This window comes from Lynx canadensis, chromosome B1 (assembly GCF_007474595.2).
Source record: "Lynx canadensis isolate LIC74 chromosome B1, mLynCan4.pri.v2, whole genome shotgun sequence".
Taxonomy (NCBI): domain Eukaryota; kingdom Metazoa; phylum Chordata; class Mammalia; order Carnivora; family Felidae; genus Lynx; species Lynx canadensis.
In genome coordinates, this window is record NC_044306.2 from 170,815,665 (window position 1) to 170,834,410 (window position 18,746).

The window sequence follows — 18,746 nt, forward strand, 5'->3', positions numbered from 1 at the left end:
CCCACAGTCAATGCCATTAACAAAAGAGTCATTCTTAACTTGCTGTGGTGTCAGTAAAGTGGGTTAGACTTTTAACAGGCCAGTGAATTAGAGGTACTTGACAGGTTTTATTAAACTTTGGTTTAATAAAAGGCCTATTTCAAACTGATGCACGTATGCCTTCTTTTTGTTGAGTTTGTGGTTATTCGGCAAATGCTTCTCCAGTTTGAAGACCATATTCGAAGGACTGCTTAGGCATGGCCTGTGACAGGTCTAAAATACACAGGTCCATAAGGATGGTTATTTAAGAATATATGGTACTTTTTTTTTGGCAAGATTCTTAAACTACTTCTACTTCCTATCATTCAGATTCTTCAAAAGGATGTTGATGTAGTTTTTGATTTGTTATATTACAACATGATGTCACCTAAAAAACCCAAAGCTATTAGCTGTGTAGATAAAGATGATAACTTATGTTTGCGATCTTTTAAAAAAAAAAAAAGGTGAGAAAAACCAAGAAGCAGTAGTGATACTTTAAACTGGGGATTTCGGTTAAATATTCATTATTTTCTTTACTGTGACAAAAAAAAGCTAAAGAAAACACACATCTGAGACAGATAGTGGCAATAATTCCTATAAACTGGGTTATTAACTAAGCTACCAAGACCTTTAAAGGCAATTAGTACTACTTCTGAAATGGCTCTTATATCAATCTTAAGATGTAGGAATTATTTCTGCAGTGGTACAAAAAATGTACCGTGTTGGGTTACTATCTGTTTAGTTTATGGTAATTATTCAATGAATCTATGAGCTTCAACCTCAAAAGATTAGTGCAACAGTTAATGAAACACACAATAACCAACTCTGTATTGGACCAGATGAGTAAAAACCCTGGCCAGCTGTATCCACGTTGGGAAGCAGGTCTACACTGCATGGCATTCCTGCTTGCTTGCAGAGCTAGGAATGAATCTGTCCGTAAAATTGGGCATTATATTATTAATTAAAAACTGGCAAAACATTAGTTTGCAGTACCTTGATTTTAAAAAACATCACTGAGTGCTGATGTTACAACTTGAGTCAAAGAAGTCAAGATACATATCTTCTGGTTCATTGATCATATTATTGACCCAAATCCATCTTAGAGTAAGTATGACTTGAAAGTTTTCAGTGAATTGTGCTGAGCCTAAAAATTCTCCCCAAATCATAGCATCTGTTCTGTATTTACAAACTGAAATAACTACGGATGTCAAATGAAAGAAGATTCTATTTCCTTTAGAAAATAAGTCTTTTTTTATTTAGATGTTTACATCAAAAATCTCTTCAAACTTTAAAGCTTTTGATTTCCTTGTCCTGGGGTAGCTAATGTGTAATCATTGCCATCTCTCCCACCCAGTGCCCTGCCAGACCGTTCTGGATTATTTGAAGACTGTGCTGCAGCATCACAACCAGCTCCTGATCCCCCAGCCAGCCGACCAGCCCGCCGAGGTAGGTTCCTAGGGAAGAAGGTAGACATCATTCTGTCTGAAGTTTCCTTCAGACCAAGCTTCTCAATAGCTTCCACGGATGCGCCAGAACAGATGGCCGGCAAGACACATTTTTGACTCTCTGAGGTCTGTGGTGCTTATTACCTATGAGTCCATGTACTTTGGAGGAAGATCATGTGTGTACTTGACTCACCAAGATTCAACGCTGTACTCTTGAGAGGGGGCAGTAAAGAAATGCCAGTTTAAATGGCATAGGCAAGTCTTTTGGCATTCTTGCGGCACAGGGGCTGAAATGGGAAACACCAGCCTGCCCTTCTCAGGCAGAGCCAGTATTCCAAAAAACCTCTTGCTCTAAGGCACCTCCCACACTTCTTGATTTTTAGATGGGTGTTCACCAGACCCCGGGCTCTGAAACATGAGCATTTCTTCCTCTGGACCTTGGTAGGAGCAACCACAGCCCCTTCCAAAGTGTAGGAGAAAGGGTCTGTTCTGCTGGTAATGGCATGTCAGTTTAAACATGGTACATTTTTACAAGATTTTCAAGGCTTGGTTTTGAAATATGTTGTTTTAATCATACAGACTTTAGAACCTAAATCCAGTGGAAGTAACAACAGCACTGTATGGTGCTGAGGTTAGAAATGTCCTAGGTTGATAGCAGTATGTCAGCTCTTTTTACGTAGTTTGCTTCTTTTGGCAAGGTGAATTGTTCACTGGTGACAGCAGGCTGTGGACCTTCTCATCTCGTCTTCACACATCCTTCCATACTGTCTGTGTCTAGTTGAAATCATCTTGAAATTCCTTTCTCAAGGGGCGCCTGGGTGGCTCAGTCAGTTAAGCGTCTGACTTCGGCTCAGGTTATGATCTCATGGTTCGTGAGTTTGAGCCCCACATCGGGCTCTGTGCTGACAGCTCAGAGCCTGGATTCTGCTTCAAATTCTCTGTCTCCCCCTCCCCCTCCCCCATTCTCTCTCTCTCTCTCTCTCTCTCTCTCTCTCTCTCTCAAAAATAAATATTAAAAAATTCTATCCTTGTGCTATCCACTTCATAGATCGAGCCTCACACCTGCCATTCCCACCCTGACCCCATGCCTCGCTGCCGAAGATAGACAAGAAAACACCACTCCCCACTTTTCTGCACATAAAATAGACCAGAGAATGAAAAGACACGGAAACTCAACTGTGGCATGAGACATGTTTGGCAGTCACTCCCTTTCCCTGAAGTTTGGAGGAGCTACTTCAGAGTGTCTGCCCCTTTCCTCCAGTGCCCCGTCCCTGGGGCCACCACCCTCCCTGTCTTGAATTCTGCAAAAAAGTAAGCGATACCAAGTTGGGAGTCAATCCGGTGAATTCTGCTGCACTGATTCCTACCTTCTGGCACACCTGGTGCCCCCAGGAAGCTATGCCCCTGCCCCTTGTTGGGGCTACCCATCCACGCCTGTTCTTTCATCCATGCTGCCCTCCCCCTTCTGGGGCTTTGTGCCATCAGTTATTCCTTGTCTTGTGCACCGATTTACCGGGTCACTCCTCTGAGTATCAAACACCATGAAACTCGGCCTTCCCTTGATGCTCCCACACTCCCTCCATTATCATCTTTTCTTTCTCTTTCCATCACGCACTGCAGTCTCTGTCCACCCTTCCACTGTGCACCACCATGCATCAGGCTCCTTGAAGGTTGGGCCATGTCTCCAGTGCCTGTCATTGAAGGCACTTGCAGAATGGTCACCTCATTTCTTTAGAGATTAAAACACTTGAAAGACTGGTCTGTATTTGTTACTCCATTCTTGGTTTCCAACTTGCTCTTTTGCCCCCAAGAATCTGGCTGCACCTTGACTGCTTACCAGAGTCCTCTGCAAGTGGCCCTGGGGACATTCCCAGCGCCAGTGCAGGGGCCCTTTTTCCAGCTCCCATTATCCCCAGGATCTCACCTTTCTGCTCCATGCTTTCTCTTGGACTCAGCGTCAGGACTGTCTTCTCCTTCCTTGTCCTTTTCCATCCACCGTTTCCCCAGAGTGTCACCTTTCATCTCCCTCTCTCACCATCCACTGCCCTTCTCCAGTCAGTTATGTTCTCTCTCTGAACACCAGCTACATGCAGGTTAACAAGTCCCAAATCTAGATCTGGGCCACCAGTCCCCAACTCCCAGCCACTGTGTCCAACTGCTGACCAACAATGGAATGCTCTTGCACCCTCAGACTCATGGCATGGCCTCTGAATGCCCATCCCTACCCCTGTTTTCTCTGCAGTAAAGGCAGCAACAACCCCAGGCAGAAATTTCTGAGGCATTACTGATTCCTTCCTCATTCCTGACATCTGCTTGTTCCACAGCTACATTGAGTAGTGTCTCTTTTCTCTACCTCTCTCCCCACACTTTTTACCTGGACTATGCAACATATTCTTCTCCTTTCTCCACACTAGGAAGTTAGTTTTCTAAACCAGTATTTATTCCAGAATAAATGTCACATGCTTGAAATCCTTTGTTTACTCCCTAGAATAGGGTCCACATTTCCCAACTTGACATTTCTGTTATACAGAAAAACACTTCTAAAAAGCCCACTTCCTCCAAGAAGTTCTCCCTGATTGCCATACCCTCTCTGTGCTCACAGAGCACATTGTTCCTAACAGTAATTCAGAAGTTACTTAAATGTTAAGTAATACGTCTTCCATTTGTTTGAGTCTGTGAATGCATTAAATGAATGCTTTTTATTTTGGTTTTTTCAAAGTGATTTATAGATGAGAGTTTAATAACCTCTTGGTGGCTAATTGAAGAGACTATGCAATCAGAATTTATGAAAACATAAAAAAGGGACATATCTACATTTCCTCTGGATAGGAATATTCAAACTTTTTTATTACCCATCATCGCCATTATTATGCTGTTTTTACTGTCATTTCAGGCATGTGGGCATTTTCTCAATATTATTGATCACATTTTATTTCTATTAACTATGGTAAAGCAGTATGGTAAATCTCAGGGTTCCTGGGTGGCTCAGTTTGGTTAAGCATCTGACTTCGGCTCAGGTCATGATTTCACGGTCCATGGGTCCGAGCCCCGCCTCGGGCTCTGTGCTAACAGCCCAGAGCCTGGAGCCTGCTTCAGATTCTGTGTCTCCCTCTTTCTCTGCCCCTCCCTTGCTCACATTCTCTCTCTCAAAAATAAATAAACATTAAAAAAAATAAAACAGTATGGTAAATCTCATCCTTAAAACAGGGAGCATCTGAGTTGTTTGGGGCTGTAAATTACTTTCTTCCTGCTTTTCCTTTTTTTTTTTTTTTTTTTTTTTTTTTTCTTTTTAAGAAAATTACCTCCAAATGGTATTTCTACACTTATGGAGAGCTTCATTTTTTGGAGAGCTGTTGAGCTCTTCTGTACGAGTGGATTCTTTTTAAGGATTTGAGAAAGTTCATTCCTTGGTTTCTGAGCTCCCTCATCTCCAGCACCTCTCATCTTGAAACAGACTCAACCCTGGTCTTAGGGGTGGGCTCTGAATTCAAGGACCAGGTTCCTAGTTCCACCTTTTGTCTTGTGAGACCTTGGAAAAGGATTTAACATCCTTGGCAAAACAGTTACAGGAACCCTGTCTTGCCCAATGAGCTCAGACACCCAAGGGAAAGCTGTTTTTATTAATTTGTGAGACAGAGAGAGACAGAGCATGAATGGGGGAGGGTCAGAGAGAGAGGGAGACACAGAATCCAAAGCAGGCTCCAGCCTCTGAGCCGTCAGCACAGAGTCCAACGTGGGGCTCGAACCCATGAACTGCGAGATCATGACCTGAGCCGAAGTCAGATGCCCAACCGACTGAGCCACCCAGGCGCCCCAGGAAAGCTGTTTTTAAAACTTGCACAGTATTTGAGGCTCCTGAGTGGCTCAGTTGGCTAAGCGTCCGACTTTGGTTCAGGTCATGATCTCGCGGTTCATGAGTTGGAGCCCCACGTCAGGCTCTGTGCTGACGGCTCGGAGCCTGGAGCCTGCTTCAGATTCTGTGTCTCCCTCTCTCTCTGCCCCTTCCCTGCTCTCACTCTGTTACTCTCTCTTTCTGTCAAAAGTAAACAAACATTAAAAATATTTTTTAATAATAAAAAAAACTTGGACAACATTAAATAAGTAAAAGGTTTAACAACCCACTGCTCAGTCTCCTTTTCTGAGGCTCACAGGTGTACTTACAAGGACCATCACTGAAAGGATGATCTTAAATTAAGGATTGGCAGAAGCCCTCTGTCCCTAGTACCAGCTTTTAATGGCCCCTTGTCTTTGTTGCTCTCCTTAAAGATCTTTCACTCTGCCCATTTCTATTCATCAGAAGCTCTTCACATGTCCCAGTGCCGCAGCAGTAAAAAGAGAAAGAAAACAAGAAAGAACTCTTCATTGTAGCCACCATTCTTGAGCGTGTGCTTCATAGCAGCCACACTAGCATCTACTGCATCAGTCATTGTACAGATATTCACTGCACCTACTGTGCGTCAGACACTGTTCTCAGCCCTGAGAATAAGGCACTGAGTAAAGCACAGACTAAAAACCCCAGCCCTCATGGGCTTATCTTCAGGTGGGGAGATGGGTGGTTTCCTCACCACAAAGCTGCAAGCGGGGATCATTATCCTTAGTTTGACAGACAGAGCTGAAGCTTCCATGTCGGTCACCTGTCTGAGGCCTGCCCCAGAGCCCGGCTCTGCAAGGGTACTGGCAGCACCACGTGTGAGCAGCGAAGAGGCCAAGGCCACAGAGTGCACGGGGCTAGCCTCAGTCTGTGCATCGCTGATTGTGGAAATGGTGGCGGTTATCAGTAATGTTCTTCCACAGAAATACTTTTTGACACAATCTGTGGTCTGAGGCAACCAGCCCTGGATTCCACCTTCCTCGGGCCCCACCCTGTTGTCCTGAGAGCTCCACTAATCACAACCCTGGTAAACCCTTTTCTCCCTGTGCATGGGAAGCAGGAGAATTCTCTTCCTTGCAATCTATCTCCTTCTCCATGCCGTGACCCTCTCTCTGTTCCTTGTCTTTGTGAAGGACACTGCCATTTCACCTGGGAATCACCTTGACTCTTCAGTCCCCCACACCCTGGCTCACTGGAATGGTTGCCTGCCCTCCTGGATTCTGTATCTTTCCTCCTTGCAGACTCCTGTCATCCCTCCGTCTCTCACCCCGGGCTGTGAGAGAGCAGCCTGGGCTGAGGGGACCCTTTCTGAACCTCTGGGCTCTTGCCCATCTGTGATCATTTACAGCACCAGAGCCAAGTCTTGGTTCATGCTCCCCTATACTCAAGTCTTAAACCCACGATAATTTAGTTCTTCCCATTTTATAAACAGGGAAACTTTGGTGCAACCAGTTGAAGTCTCGTGCTCAAGAAACACAAATAACACCTGGAACCAAGATTCAGTTCAGACTGCAGCTGGTCTAAATTCAGAGTACAAACCGTGTGCCTCAGCTGCCTCCCTTATAACAAGGAACCTGAGCCACACTCCTAGTTCAAGGAAGTGTGACCAGTGTGGTGATGACTTTCCCCGGGTGTGATTCCATGCAGCTTTAGGGGACAGTCTTGTCTGCACCTTTCCTCCTGGGTCCTGTGCCATTTGCCCTTCTCAGTGCTCAACTAACAGCAATTTTTGAAATAAAACCCTATCAGACCCAAACAGTGCCAAATTTATAACCTGTAGTAAATTTGCAGAGTTGTAAAACTGAATGAGTTTTTCTTTATTTTGTACACCTTAATTACTAGGGAAGGAGTACATTAAAACTAAGATCATGGGTTAATTAATTTGTCCTGGACTGTAGAATTTTATGGACAACCAGAACTAAAGTAATGGTTGTGTAGGTGGAATTGACTAAACATGGCTTATAAATGTTACAGAAATTCCTGTAATTAGTCCCACTGCAGCTATTGAGCCTGGGAATTTTATAGCAGACATAAATTAAGAAGATGAAAAGGAAGAAAAATTTTGAGTTGACATAGTGGCATTTGCAGAAGCTATAATTTGAGGAAACCTGGTTTGCGTTATTGACTTTTTTTTCTTTAGTTTTCACAATTCTCCCTTTTTTAAATTCACTTTTTAATGTCATTTCCACTGTTATGCAGTGGCTATCAGGTGTTAGGCGAATTAAGCACAAGTAATAAATACCTTATGAAAATAGACCACCAGCATCATTTCTAAAAATACTTAACCGCCAACCAAAGGATGAAGAGACCTGTTTGATCACACTCTTCAAAGTCATTTTTGCATATTTTAATAGATTGAAAAGGAAAGTTACGGGTTATATTTAAATACTGTTCCCTGTCATTGGATCTTGACACATTTTAACCTACCTGTTAAAATGCAAGTTATAAATAGCTCCTCTTTCAAAGGTGTTCATTATACCTCATTGGCTCTTGTTATAGAAAATGCAAATGTAATTTGAAAAGTGCCCGTTCTCAGTGTGAGCAATTACCTGTGCTCTTCAGTACCTGGTTCATTGTCAGCAGAGCCACTTGGTTAAAAAGCATGTTTGCCTTTGAAATGGAGATCGCCTTGGCTGGCTGGCTGGCTAAGTTAAGGTAATGAGAAAATACTTCGCTTTTCCAGGGAAGCAAGCAGCTGTTGAACAACTATCCTGTCTACATAACGAGCAAACAGTGGGACGAGGCGGTAAATTCTTCAAAGAAAGATGGGAGACGGCTCCTTCGATACCTCATCAGATTTGTTTTCACAACCGATGAGCTTAAGTACTCATGCGGCCTTGGGAAAAGGAAAAGGTCAGTGCAGTCAGGAGAGACAGGTCCTGAAAGACGCCCTCTGGATCCAGTTAAAGTAACATGCCTCCGAGGTACTGCATCCTTCCGCTCAGTGTCACCATCTGTGATCTCATTTCACTGCATTGGCTGTGGCTCCCCCGTGCAAGTGTTCAGCCTTTACTGTATTTTGGTTTTTTCCGCTGAGACCTTTCTAGGCTTCATGTGGCCCATCTACTTGGTATCGAGAAGTTCTTTAAAACACCTTCGTTTGCTTTAGCCTTGGCGTTCTCACTTAGTGGCACATAAGCATTGCATAGCACCTCATGTTTCACGCTTTAAATCTAGAGTTTCTTTGCTGCCACAGAAGGCCACCTCCAGCAAAACTGGAGCATTGGGAAATGCACGGAGGAAGGGAGGACGTGGAATTTGCCAAAAATTAGTAAAATGATATATCCCATTTCCATTTGCAGCTTGTGCCTCCCACCACCCGCCAGCTACCTCCTCAAGAGTACTTGCACCTAACTCCTTATTAAATTTATTTAGAATTAATTTCCCTTAAAATTGGGGTGCCTAAAGTATTCCTGGCCCCATCAAACTTTATTTTGTCAGCATTTTTGAAGTTTCTGTATTAAAAATACTACTTAGATGCTACCATTTCCTCAGTATTAACAACTGATTACTTTGCAGCTGATCTACACTGTGGTAGGCCAGGCAGAGGGTGAGAAGGAGGAATCAAGAGCTACACAGTTGATTCAGCAGGTGCAAATAAACACAGATTTAGACAAGTAGAAACATTATAGCGCCACCAGGAACACTGATCACACATGACAGATTCACATCAAAAGGCTCAAACATTAACCTTTATAATTCACTAGTAATTTTATTGGTTGGAAAAGCTTATTAATAATTTACTTGAGACAGGGATCAAAATATTTCCTGGCGAAGAAATGACAGTGAAGAAACATCATTACTGATGAGGCCTTGTTTTCAGAAAGGACACTCCAGCATTCCCTCCCAGGATGCCCACAGTATTTGGCAACATCAGGGTGCCTAAGACATGTGTAGATTTTGTTAGCAGCTGCAATTCCTCAGTGCCTCCCCCCCAGCCCCCAGGCTTCCGATTTAGCACGTCTGGAGTAGGAGTGAGAGAGGCATGCATTGCTGGTGATTCTGGTTCAGGTGGCCCATCCTTGAGAAAACCACCAGGAATGAAAACCCCAGTGTCCCCTAGGCATGGGTGAGCCAGAGCACCGCCTGTTGGCCAGTCTGAAAATTCCACCTACTCAGTGGGTGATGGAAATTTCCAGGGTCTTAGCAGACTAAGCCAGAGTTTCCTTTATTTCTCAACATCATTAGAGCTGACAGCGTTACTCACCAAGAGTGACAGAGGCATTTGTGAGATTGGGGCGCTCCTGGGAACACTGTACTCCAAGAAGTTGCCCTGGGGCTTATAAGGGGAGTCAGGACAAGAGGCCTCACAATTGTATCCCTTTCCAGAAATTCTTACTAAATGGTTTACATTTTAACCAGCAAGTCAGTGAAACTGGGGGATTAACAGGCATCCCAAAGCACAGTGCTGCTGCCCTGAGCATGTTGCCTGACCCACCGTGACACTGACAAAGTCCAGGTTGGCTGACCAGGATCTACATTCTCCAGCTCGTGCCTCACCTTGGGACACAGCCACAGGCTTCCACCCAGCCCATGGGTGGAGAATACACAGGCAGAACGTGGTGACTGTTTGTGTCAGGGGCAGCCAATTAGACTGTTTATATGCTTGTCCCAAAGGCTGAAATCCTAAGGCCTTCCTGGGACCCAGATGGCATCCCTTTCATAAAGGTTTAGACCTGGTGATTCCCAAGGTGGACATCCCTGTTGTGAGCAAGATTAGAACAGCCAAGGAAACCTCAGACCATTGAACACTTTGAAAACAGGGTGCTTTCTGAAATGGAACCAAACTCCAGGTTGACCCTTCCTGAAGGTGGTCTGACCTTAGAGGGAAGAGGGCCTGTGAAGATGCTTCCTATCTGTGTAACAGAGTGAACTCTGCATTTAGTTTTTAATAGTCTTTACCACAATATTAGAGAAAGTCCTGTGTCAGCAACAGACACTAAGGAGAAGGTGGAGGTTGAGAGGTGTCATAGAGCGGGCACATTCTCAGAGTTGCAAGGTCACAGTGTCCTCATTCCTTAGCTTTTAAATCCTCCTGCTGATAGGAGTGAAGAGTCTGGACAGAGACGACGGGAAACTACAACAGTTATTGAATACTTACTAAATACAGTAGGGGTGTGAGGGGGACAGAAGAGGATCAGGGAGTTAGCCTTCAGTGTTTCCCAGGCCTGCACCCAAGGATAAGCCATCTGATTCTGGCAGTTTTGGAGGATGAGTTGCTGAATAAACATTGTTATTTCCCTTGAGGAAGGTAACCAAGGCTGGGACTCCGGTGAGATGAGCGAGGTTCTCACCCCAGGAACAAAATTGAAGGGAATGCCAGTGAACTCAGTGATGCCCCTGCTTCTCGGCTGAGCTAGACTCTATCTACTAAGATGGGCACAGTTCAGTTCTTGAGATTTTTGAGGTCCAAGTACTTGAAAAGCATCAGCATCTCCCAAAGGCAGATAGGGCCAGAACTGCACGCAGTAATTTTAGACAAATCCAGTCCTACAACCAGACCTATTGTCTTGTAGAGGGAGTGGTGTTGGAGAGGAAACTGTGTAAATAATAGTCACATTGGACTTAGAATCAGCTATGCAAAAATAACACAGTTTGACTTAGAACTTTTTCCAAAATGCTCACTTCAGTTTATAAGGGCTCATATTAAAATAGCCAGGTAGGAGTTATGCCTGTGGCCTGACCCCCTGAGAAAACAGGAAGAATAGGTCATTTGGAAGCCGAGTTTATTTTATGGGAGCCTTGGCTACTTTCTTTATATGTACCCTTCTAGGCATGCTGATTGCCTTCTGGTGAAATTAAGTATTTAGAAGAAATCTGATGTAAGAAATAATTCGTCAGTACATGTATGGACATTCTAATGAGAGAAATAAGCATAACCTATGATACATGTTGAGAATGTGAAAATCTGTTCTGAGCTACAATTTGGGCAGTTTCTCAGTCATTGAGATTTTGTTAATCCTGTTGCACTTAATCTGCAGATTAGTGGCAGCTTAAAGAATACCATGCCAACAATATTTGCTGTGTTTCCGGAAATAGTTAACATTCTAAAAATGTGAACAGATGCCACCATAGGTTTGAAATGTACTTCATAACTCTTACCAAGCGTGGTGTATCTCGTACATCTTACAGATCACATTTACCTTTCATTTTGATAGGAGATGTTCCTTAGGAGGATTTGTACTTTTGCACATGAGTAGAAACTTACATGTAGTGACTTGAGTCTAAGGAGTGACATCATCATAGCATTACATTGGATTTCCCATAAAGATTTCTTGTAGAGCTTCTGTAAATGTTTAAGCAGCCTCTGTCATTTTCTGCAAAAACCAGTTGTTTTTCTCTCTCTCTCTTTATTGTTGTGTTTATTCCCACAGAATTCATTAGGATGCACTGTACCTCCAACCCCGACTGGTGGATGCCCTCTGAGGAACAAATAAACAAAGTGTTCAGCGACGCTGTGGGTCATGCCCGGCAGGGGCGGGCAGTAGGGACTTTCCTGCACAACGGTGGCTCGTTTTATGAAGGGATCGATCACCAGGCTTCCCAGGATGAGGTCTTCAATAAAAATTCCCAGGATGGGTCTGGGGATTAGTGGACAAAATCTTTACACTGTAGTAGCTGGTCCTCCGAAGAGTTCCAGTTGTCAATGTCCTGTTATCATCACCTGAGAGTCCAAAGCATGTCCTCCTGTCAGACTTGCCACATCCCTAACCTTAACTCTCTTGACCTACTGCCACACTTCCCAAATAGAAATCCATTTTAGGGTTATTTGGGAAGTCTCTGGAACCTGCAACAGACTTTCGGGATATTATAGAAAGAAACAAACGAGATTTGGAATTATTACTAGCTAGACAGTGGAGGTAAAAAGAATAGGTGAGCTCCTGGTCAGCTGTCTGAAATCTTCAAGTAAGTGCTGCTTCCTGAGCAGAGCTGGTCCTCACAGAAGATTGAGTTAGAGTCCCTGCCCATGAGAGGAGGTAGAGACATGGAGTTATTTTAAGGGACAATGAACAAACATTCTCTTACTTTAATTCAAATTAGTTGTCTATAGTTTACAAAGACTTGAATTCATACTTCTCAGCGAAGACCTAGGTTAGGTGACATTGTATGCTGTTTCTACCTTGATAAAGCCTATATTAAAAACAAGCCAGAGAAAAGGCACTGCCAGACAATGATTAACTGGAAATCAGCTGGGTTCTTTTTTAGTTATTTTAACCCCCTAAAATTCTACCATGTTGATTAGAAAGGCACTACATGATCTCTGGGGTTTACAAACAGCAAGCTTTCATTATTATGTCAGTCAAGAAACCTCCAGGATCCAAAACCCCTTCAAATGCTTAATTTTGTGGGTTCATAGACCCACAGTTTCCATGGCCTTAACTCAGGTTCTGTTGACACATTGCCAGAGTGATGGGCTGAGCGATGAGAATTTCAATCAATTAGTTGTTTGGTGCACTGAAGAGCAAACAAGTGGTGTGACTGATGGGACTCACTGAATTGACCAGATGTTCTGGAATTATATACACACAGCTTCGAGGCCGTTCTGACAGCTATGCAATAGGCTTGTCTGTAATTTCTCTGAAATGTGAGGGTCTCTCTGTGCTGAGTTGATCTTTACAGTTTGCACCAAACTTTTGTTACTTGTTGTCACCGATGAAAATGTTTCGTCCCAATGTTTTGTGCCTCCTTCCCACTCAGTGTTCCCTTGAGCGACAAGCTCTGGCTAAGTTAACACTAAAGCACTCCCACTTGTGTTCCCCTGTTTAATTTGTTGAGCTCCTTCTGGGAAATTAGTACTGTCTTTGAGAGCATTCCTTACCTATAAATACTGTGGAGGTGCTAGAATCTTTCTGAGGGCTTCATATTTGGATGGCAGGAGAGGCTTCCTCCATCACACAGATCCAATGGTTACATTCTTTGTAGAGTATAGGGCTACATGGGCAGAAGTTACTGCAGGTTATTAATGTCCTCTACAAACACGACTAAGGGCTTTGAAAATGGGTTGGAAATTCACTGAAAGTTTATGAGCATCCATTTATAAAGAGGAGGTTTTTGTGACCATTTTCTGTGAGACAGTAAGTTACCCTTTATGCTCAGTACTTAGCACCAGCTATATGCACGGCCCTGGAAACGGTCCTTCTTTAGCTTTTGTTATGATTCTTAGTTTCATCCATTAAAAACTTTAGTGTTTATAGAGCTGGTTCTTTGTCAGATCTGTTCAGTGGTGTGGGGAGAACTAATATTTCAATCCCGTTTTGGACAAGTTAGCTAACATTTGTAAGTAAAAGAAATGATAAGGGCAAATGTGATGTTGGTTGGGAACCAGGGAACGACTGTTCTTTGGCCATCCACGGAAGAAAGAGACTTTTTGAAAAAAAGTTTTTAGAGGTCTGAGAAGTCCACGCCTTACAAGATTCTTTGGTGAGAGGAAATCTTGGCCAGAACAAAATTACTATCTGTATTTCCAACTTACCTTTGCTTTTTTGCATTAGGTTTCAGTTACCCTTAGTGCTGAGTTCAATGTCCTTTTTTTCCTTTAGCAATAATATTTGACTACTGCTTTAGAAAAAACTCCAACTCATACGTTTTCTTGCAAGCTTCAGAATTCGGCATGTCTTCACATCTGCCCATCATGGTGGAGCTCTGTGTCATGCTGGTCTTGAGTGTGGGTGATGAGGAGAGCCTCTCTGCCCTCACTCTCTGTAGCCTTGCATGTTGATGTGTTTAAAGATGAAGGACTCGCACCACTGCTGTGAGAGAGCGTGACGGGAACTTTCTGTTTGGCTGTAATTATCATCACCCGAGAAGGCTACTGGGTAGCTCTGCTCCCAAGCTACATGGTTGCTCACAGCCTTTGCTCCACAGGCACACCTGGTCTCCCTTCCCACCATCCCAGGTGGATTATTTGTCTATCAGCTGTTTTCCAGTACTTCACGGATTCCAAAGTATTGGAACTACATGTTGGCCATCTCTTACGCGCATGGGGAAACCAAGTCCCAGAAAGATGAGTGGCTTACTCACATCACACAGCCAGTTGTAATGCTTCTCCCGGGCCTGGTACCTAAGAGTATGTGCCCCGAATCAGGTGTCTCACTACATCCTTCACCCGCTAGCTGTGTTCCTTTAGCCAGATGCTGATGGTCACTTGGGCTGTGGCACAGCATCTGCTTGGATATTCTGCCATGTCCTCTCCTTCAAGTCTGGTCCATGCCACCATTTGAGCTTTAAGGCTGCTATGTTAACCTGCTTCATGGTGGTTGCCTGCATGGTCACCCGATTTGTAAATCAGGGCTTGCAAACGATGTTCACTTATTTTTGTAAGACCAATGTGGCCTCTGTGGAGCCAGATTTTAAAAGCTCACCACCAAGAACTCACTGCTCTGTCTTTCTATTGATCTCTTTGAAGTCCTTAAGATGTTGCTTATTTTCTTGAGTTGGATTTTCTACATGTCTGGCAATTGGACCGATTGCTTTCATGGATAGAAACTTAGTCTCATGTCAGCTTTTGGAACCCTCCTTGAGTCATTCTGTTGTTGGTGTAAAATGGATTGAGTGAAAACAGCTCAGGATGCAGCTATGCTCCACTTCCTTGATGACAGAAGGAGGTCACAGGGCTGGCCTGACAAGAAAGACTAAACTTGGCATTTTTATCAGTACTAGCTGTAGCCCCTAATCCCAGCTATCAGAGGAGTCCTCAACAGTGACAGTGTCTTAATGTGTCGTGTTTTCCCAAATTAAAATCCTGTGACAAAGAGTATATGCCTACTTTTCAAACTGACCTGGAGCCCCAGATGCAGTTCTGCTGGGCTCAGGATAACCTCAGTGATCCCCATCAGAGGATGTAGGCCCGGAACCCATGGAGGGGAACTTTGTGTGAGCACTTTTACTAGAGGCACGTTTCTCACAGTGTCTTCGAGATGCGCTGTTCACAATCTCCCCATGCTAAATGCTTTGAAGGAAATCTGTAAAGATTAAAGTTTGTACTTTTTACTTGAAAATATTACATCCAGCCCTTGACCCTGGGCATCTCTCTGTTACACCCCCAGTTTCCACCTCAGGATTTAGGTTACTGTCACCATTTGTGTAAGGTTTCACCAGGAATGTAGGAGGGTAATGACAATGTCCGCAAAAAATTGCTGCCCTTTCCTTTGGTAACTGTTTCACAGCTGTAGAGCAAGTAAGTGAATTTATATTCTGGGTCTTTCTTGGCTCTTCATCAGTTATAAATACATTGACTAAAAGATTTATCAGGATTATAGGGGTATAAAGTGTCACGATGTATTATTTGGTCCGACTACCCCACGTGTCAGATGTGGATAGAATGGTTTTTAAAGTCCAGTAGCTATTCCTGTAATATCCAGAGTCTAGACGATAATCCAAACTTGGATTTCTCCATTTTCCTGCCACCTTTAATGTCTTGTCCTCCCTTCTGTTGCTCTCAGAAAATGGAGGGAGCGTCCTGCGAGATGAAACAGGCACTATTTTCAGAAAAGCAAACATACATTTGCTCTCATTTGGATTCTGTCAAACCCGTGCTCTAGAATCTAAACCCAATACCCATTCACTACCTCCTTTGTTTTTTCTTAGATTTCAGTCATTTGTTAAAATCCCATTCTTGGGTAACTTTATTTTTAGGAAATACTTAAACGTAACTTTTCTCATTCAGTGCTATGTCGTTTGACAGTGCAGATCTGTAATTTTTGACAGCTCTTACATACCAATTTCTAGAAATATAATAGAGAATGATTTTGCACATATGGTGCCAGTCTTGCTGGTGTATGTTTAATGTGGCGACACTTGCCGTAGCTGCCTGGCAAAACATGTCAACTAGAACGCTTGAGTCAGAACTCTAATGTAAATGTGTCTAAACAGCGGTATGTATCGCCATGGTATATTATTGTAAACACAGTGATGGCTTCTTTCAGTCATATAACGACTGAATGAAGATCTCTTCCCTTGGAATAACTTGGAATAATCTCTTGGAATAATAGGAAAATGTTACCCAGCTGAGGGCCCTCTGCAAAGTTACGCGCATTGGCAGCCAATGGCATTGGGTCTTCTATTTAGGTTGTTTTTTTAGAGAGTGAAGGATTGACACCAGTGTGAAGTGCAAAAGTAACGACCCGTCAGTACGTGCCTCTTGGTGTGTAAAATTCAAAACCATAACTGATAATATCTATGCATTAGAGACCACTTTTACCCTCTACAGTGTATTCAGTTGCAAGAAGCATTGAGAGGACTGAACTCTGTCCAGGTCGCCTAATGACCAGCTTGGTTAGTTTGGCTGTTGAACCACTAAATTACCAAATCTTTGTGGTAAAATGGCCACATTCATTTTCCTCGTGACCATCCATCGTTGGCTGATACAAGGTCTAGGTGTTTATGAATCACAATTCCCCAAATTGTAATGAAAATCTATCTGCTGAGAAGACTCATTAAAAAACCTGTTCATTTTCAGAATAATTGCCACAGTATAAATGGCCACGTGGGTCTTGGCCACGTTGGAAAACTATTTAGGCTCATCCCAAACCACTAACAACAACAGCAGTAACTACAACTGATACTCATTGAGTTCTTGTGCGCCAGGTACTCACTAAGCACTTTAATGCATTCTCTCCTTTTAACCCTCCTGACCATCCTCTGAGGCTGTAAGTTCCTGTTATTATCCCAGTGTATTGATAAGGACACTGTTCAAGGTACTCAGCTAATAAGAGGATCACTTTGGGCTTAGTAACAAGCAGGGTGACTACTTCAGTTTTCTCCAGTAGTCAAAGTCAAGTTCTCAGATCCCATCAACACTTTGGGATGGATTTTGTTTAATTTATGGCATCAAGGGAAAGATGATATTTGTGTTCTTAAAAACCACCTTTAAAATACATTGATGCTTAAATAGGAACTTATAAACCATATATCCTCTGGTAACTTCCCAGGTTTCTGCATAAGACATGACTTACATAAGATTCCATGTTAAAGACTAGAAAAAATTTTTAAGTAGTGAATAAATTAAAATTGCTACTTTGTTCACATCTGCTTTGTAGATTTCCTGTACAAAAATGCAGGGATATAAAAGCAAAAATTTGAACTCAGTGAAGTGATACTCTTTGGGAACTCCTAAATGTTAGAAATGACACTGGGCATCAGTGAGCTAATGTTTCATTCGCTTTTCACATTTGTTGTATTTGTAGCCTTAGATTGATGAGTCTGGTTTGGAAGAGAGGGATTTAATTTACAATTTCACTGTGAGAACTGTTGTGAAGATTTTGTAGGAAAATACAGTAATCTGTCGATTCTTTCCTGTAGTTATGGCTTTAACATCTCTTTGGCTGTGTTTAAGTTCAAGAGCCTGCCAAGGCCTGGCTTGTGTTTCTTGGGAACAGGGCATGCCAGACCGTGTGATGGGTCCTGAAACTGTTGAGGTCACTGGTCCAGCCTGCCCTTGCCCAGTGTAAGCACTGCCTCTGTGTCTCTCCTCTCTGGAACTTCATGTAGCAGCCTAACACTGGGGCCAACTTGCCTTTACTCTATTTTCTATGATGAACACTTGTGGAGAAACTGTGACAAATCCATTGATCCTAATATTTTTATTGTTGGAGTCTTGTTGATTCTCTATGAATAATTTCTATTGGGTTGTACTGTGTAGAATTAATACCCACTAGGGATATGTTAATAAAACTATAAATGCATAGTGTAATATAGACTAGCAAGAATTTTTTGTGAACAATTTATATAGAAAAGTAAGTTGTTTTTTAAGTGTTAGGCACATTTCTTTTAGGAACTTAAAATGTTATAAGAGTTTTTTAAACATTCAATATTTTTAATTATAAGAAACATTTGTTACTAGAGCCAATTATTTCAGGTGTTCTAATTGGAGTATTGATTTTATGACCTCATATACCTCTAGAATGCCACATGTTCTGTTGGAGATAAAATTGCACAATAAATGTCAAGTCTCTGTTAAGTGTTTCAACTTGCCTTTTGCATCTTTCTCCCAATTCATTGAAGAACGTTTTCTGGGTGGTGGTTGTTTTTTGTTTGTTTGTTTGTTTGTTTTTGAAAAGAACATTATGCCCCCTGAAGCTAAGGCTTTTCTGCCTGTCTTGGAATGCCAAGAAAATATTACATACTTAATACCCAAATACAAGATACTCAACTTATGTCAGAGAACGGACCAAAAATCATTCAGAAAAGTCATGCAATCTAGTGAATGAAAGACAACTAATGACGATCTAAGAGAGGCATGGAATCCAGGAGGACTTATGCCTGCTATTTTGTACATTCATACTTCAAGCACACTTGTTTCCTACTCAACAGAGCCATTCTACCAAGGAGGAGAAAATCCTACAGCTGTTACTCATGACCTTTAAAAATGAACAATGTTGATTGTTTATGGTTTTTGAACAGTGATCTGAATA

At 42.7% G+C, this 18,746-nt stretch overlaps 1 protein-coding gene across 1 annotated transcript in view; it reads left to right on the forward strand.

Annotated features, from left to right (window-relative positions):
* BEND4 (BEN domain containing 4) overlaps window positions 1-18,291 on the forward strand; it is a 38,288-nt gene extending 19,997 nt beyond the window's left edge. The window contains exons 4-6 of the mRNA XM_030313955.1: window positions 1,373-1,464; window positions 8,018-8,258; window positions 11,709-18,291. Of these exons, the coding sequence (XP_030169815.1) occupies window positions 1,373-1,464; window positions 8,018-8,258; window positions 11,709-11,926 (551 nt within the window). The 3' untranslated portion in view covers window positions 11,927-18,291. The remainder of the gene's footprint in view (window positions 1-1,372; window positions 1,465-8,017; window positions 8,259-11,708) is intronic.
* The last annotated feature ends 455 nt before the right edge of the window (window positions 18,292-18,746 follow it).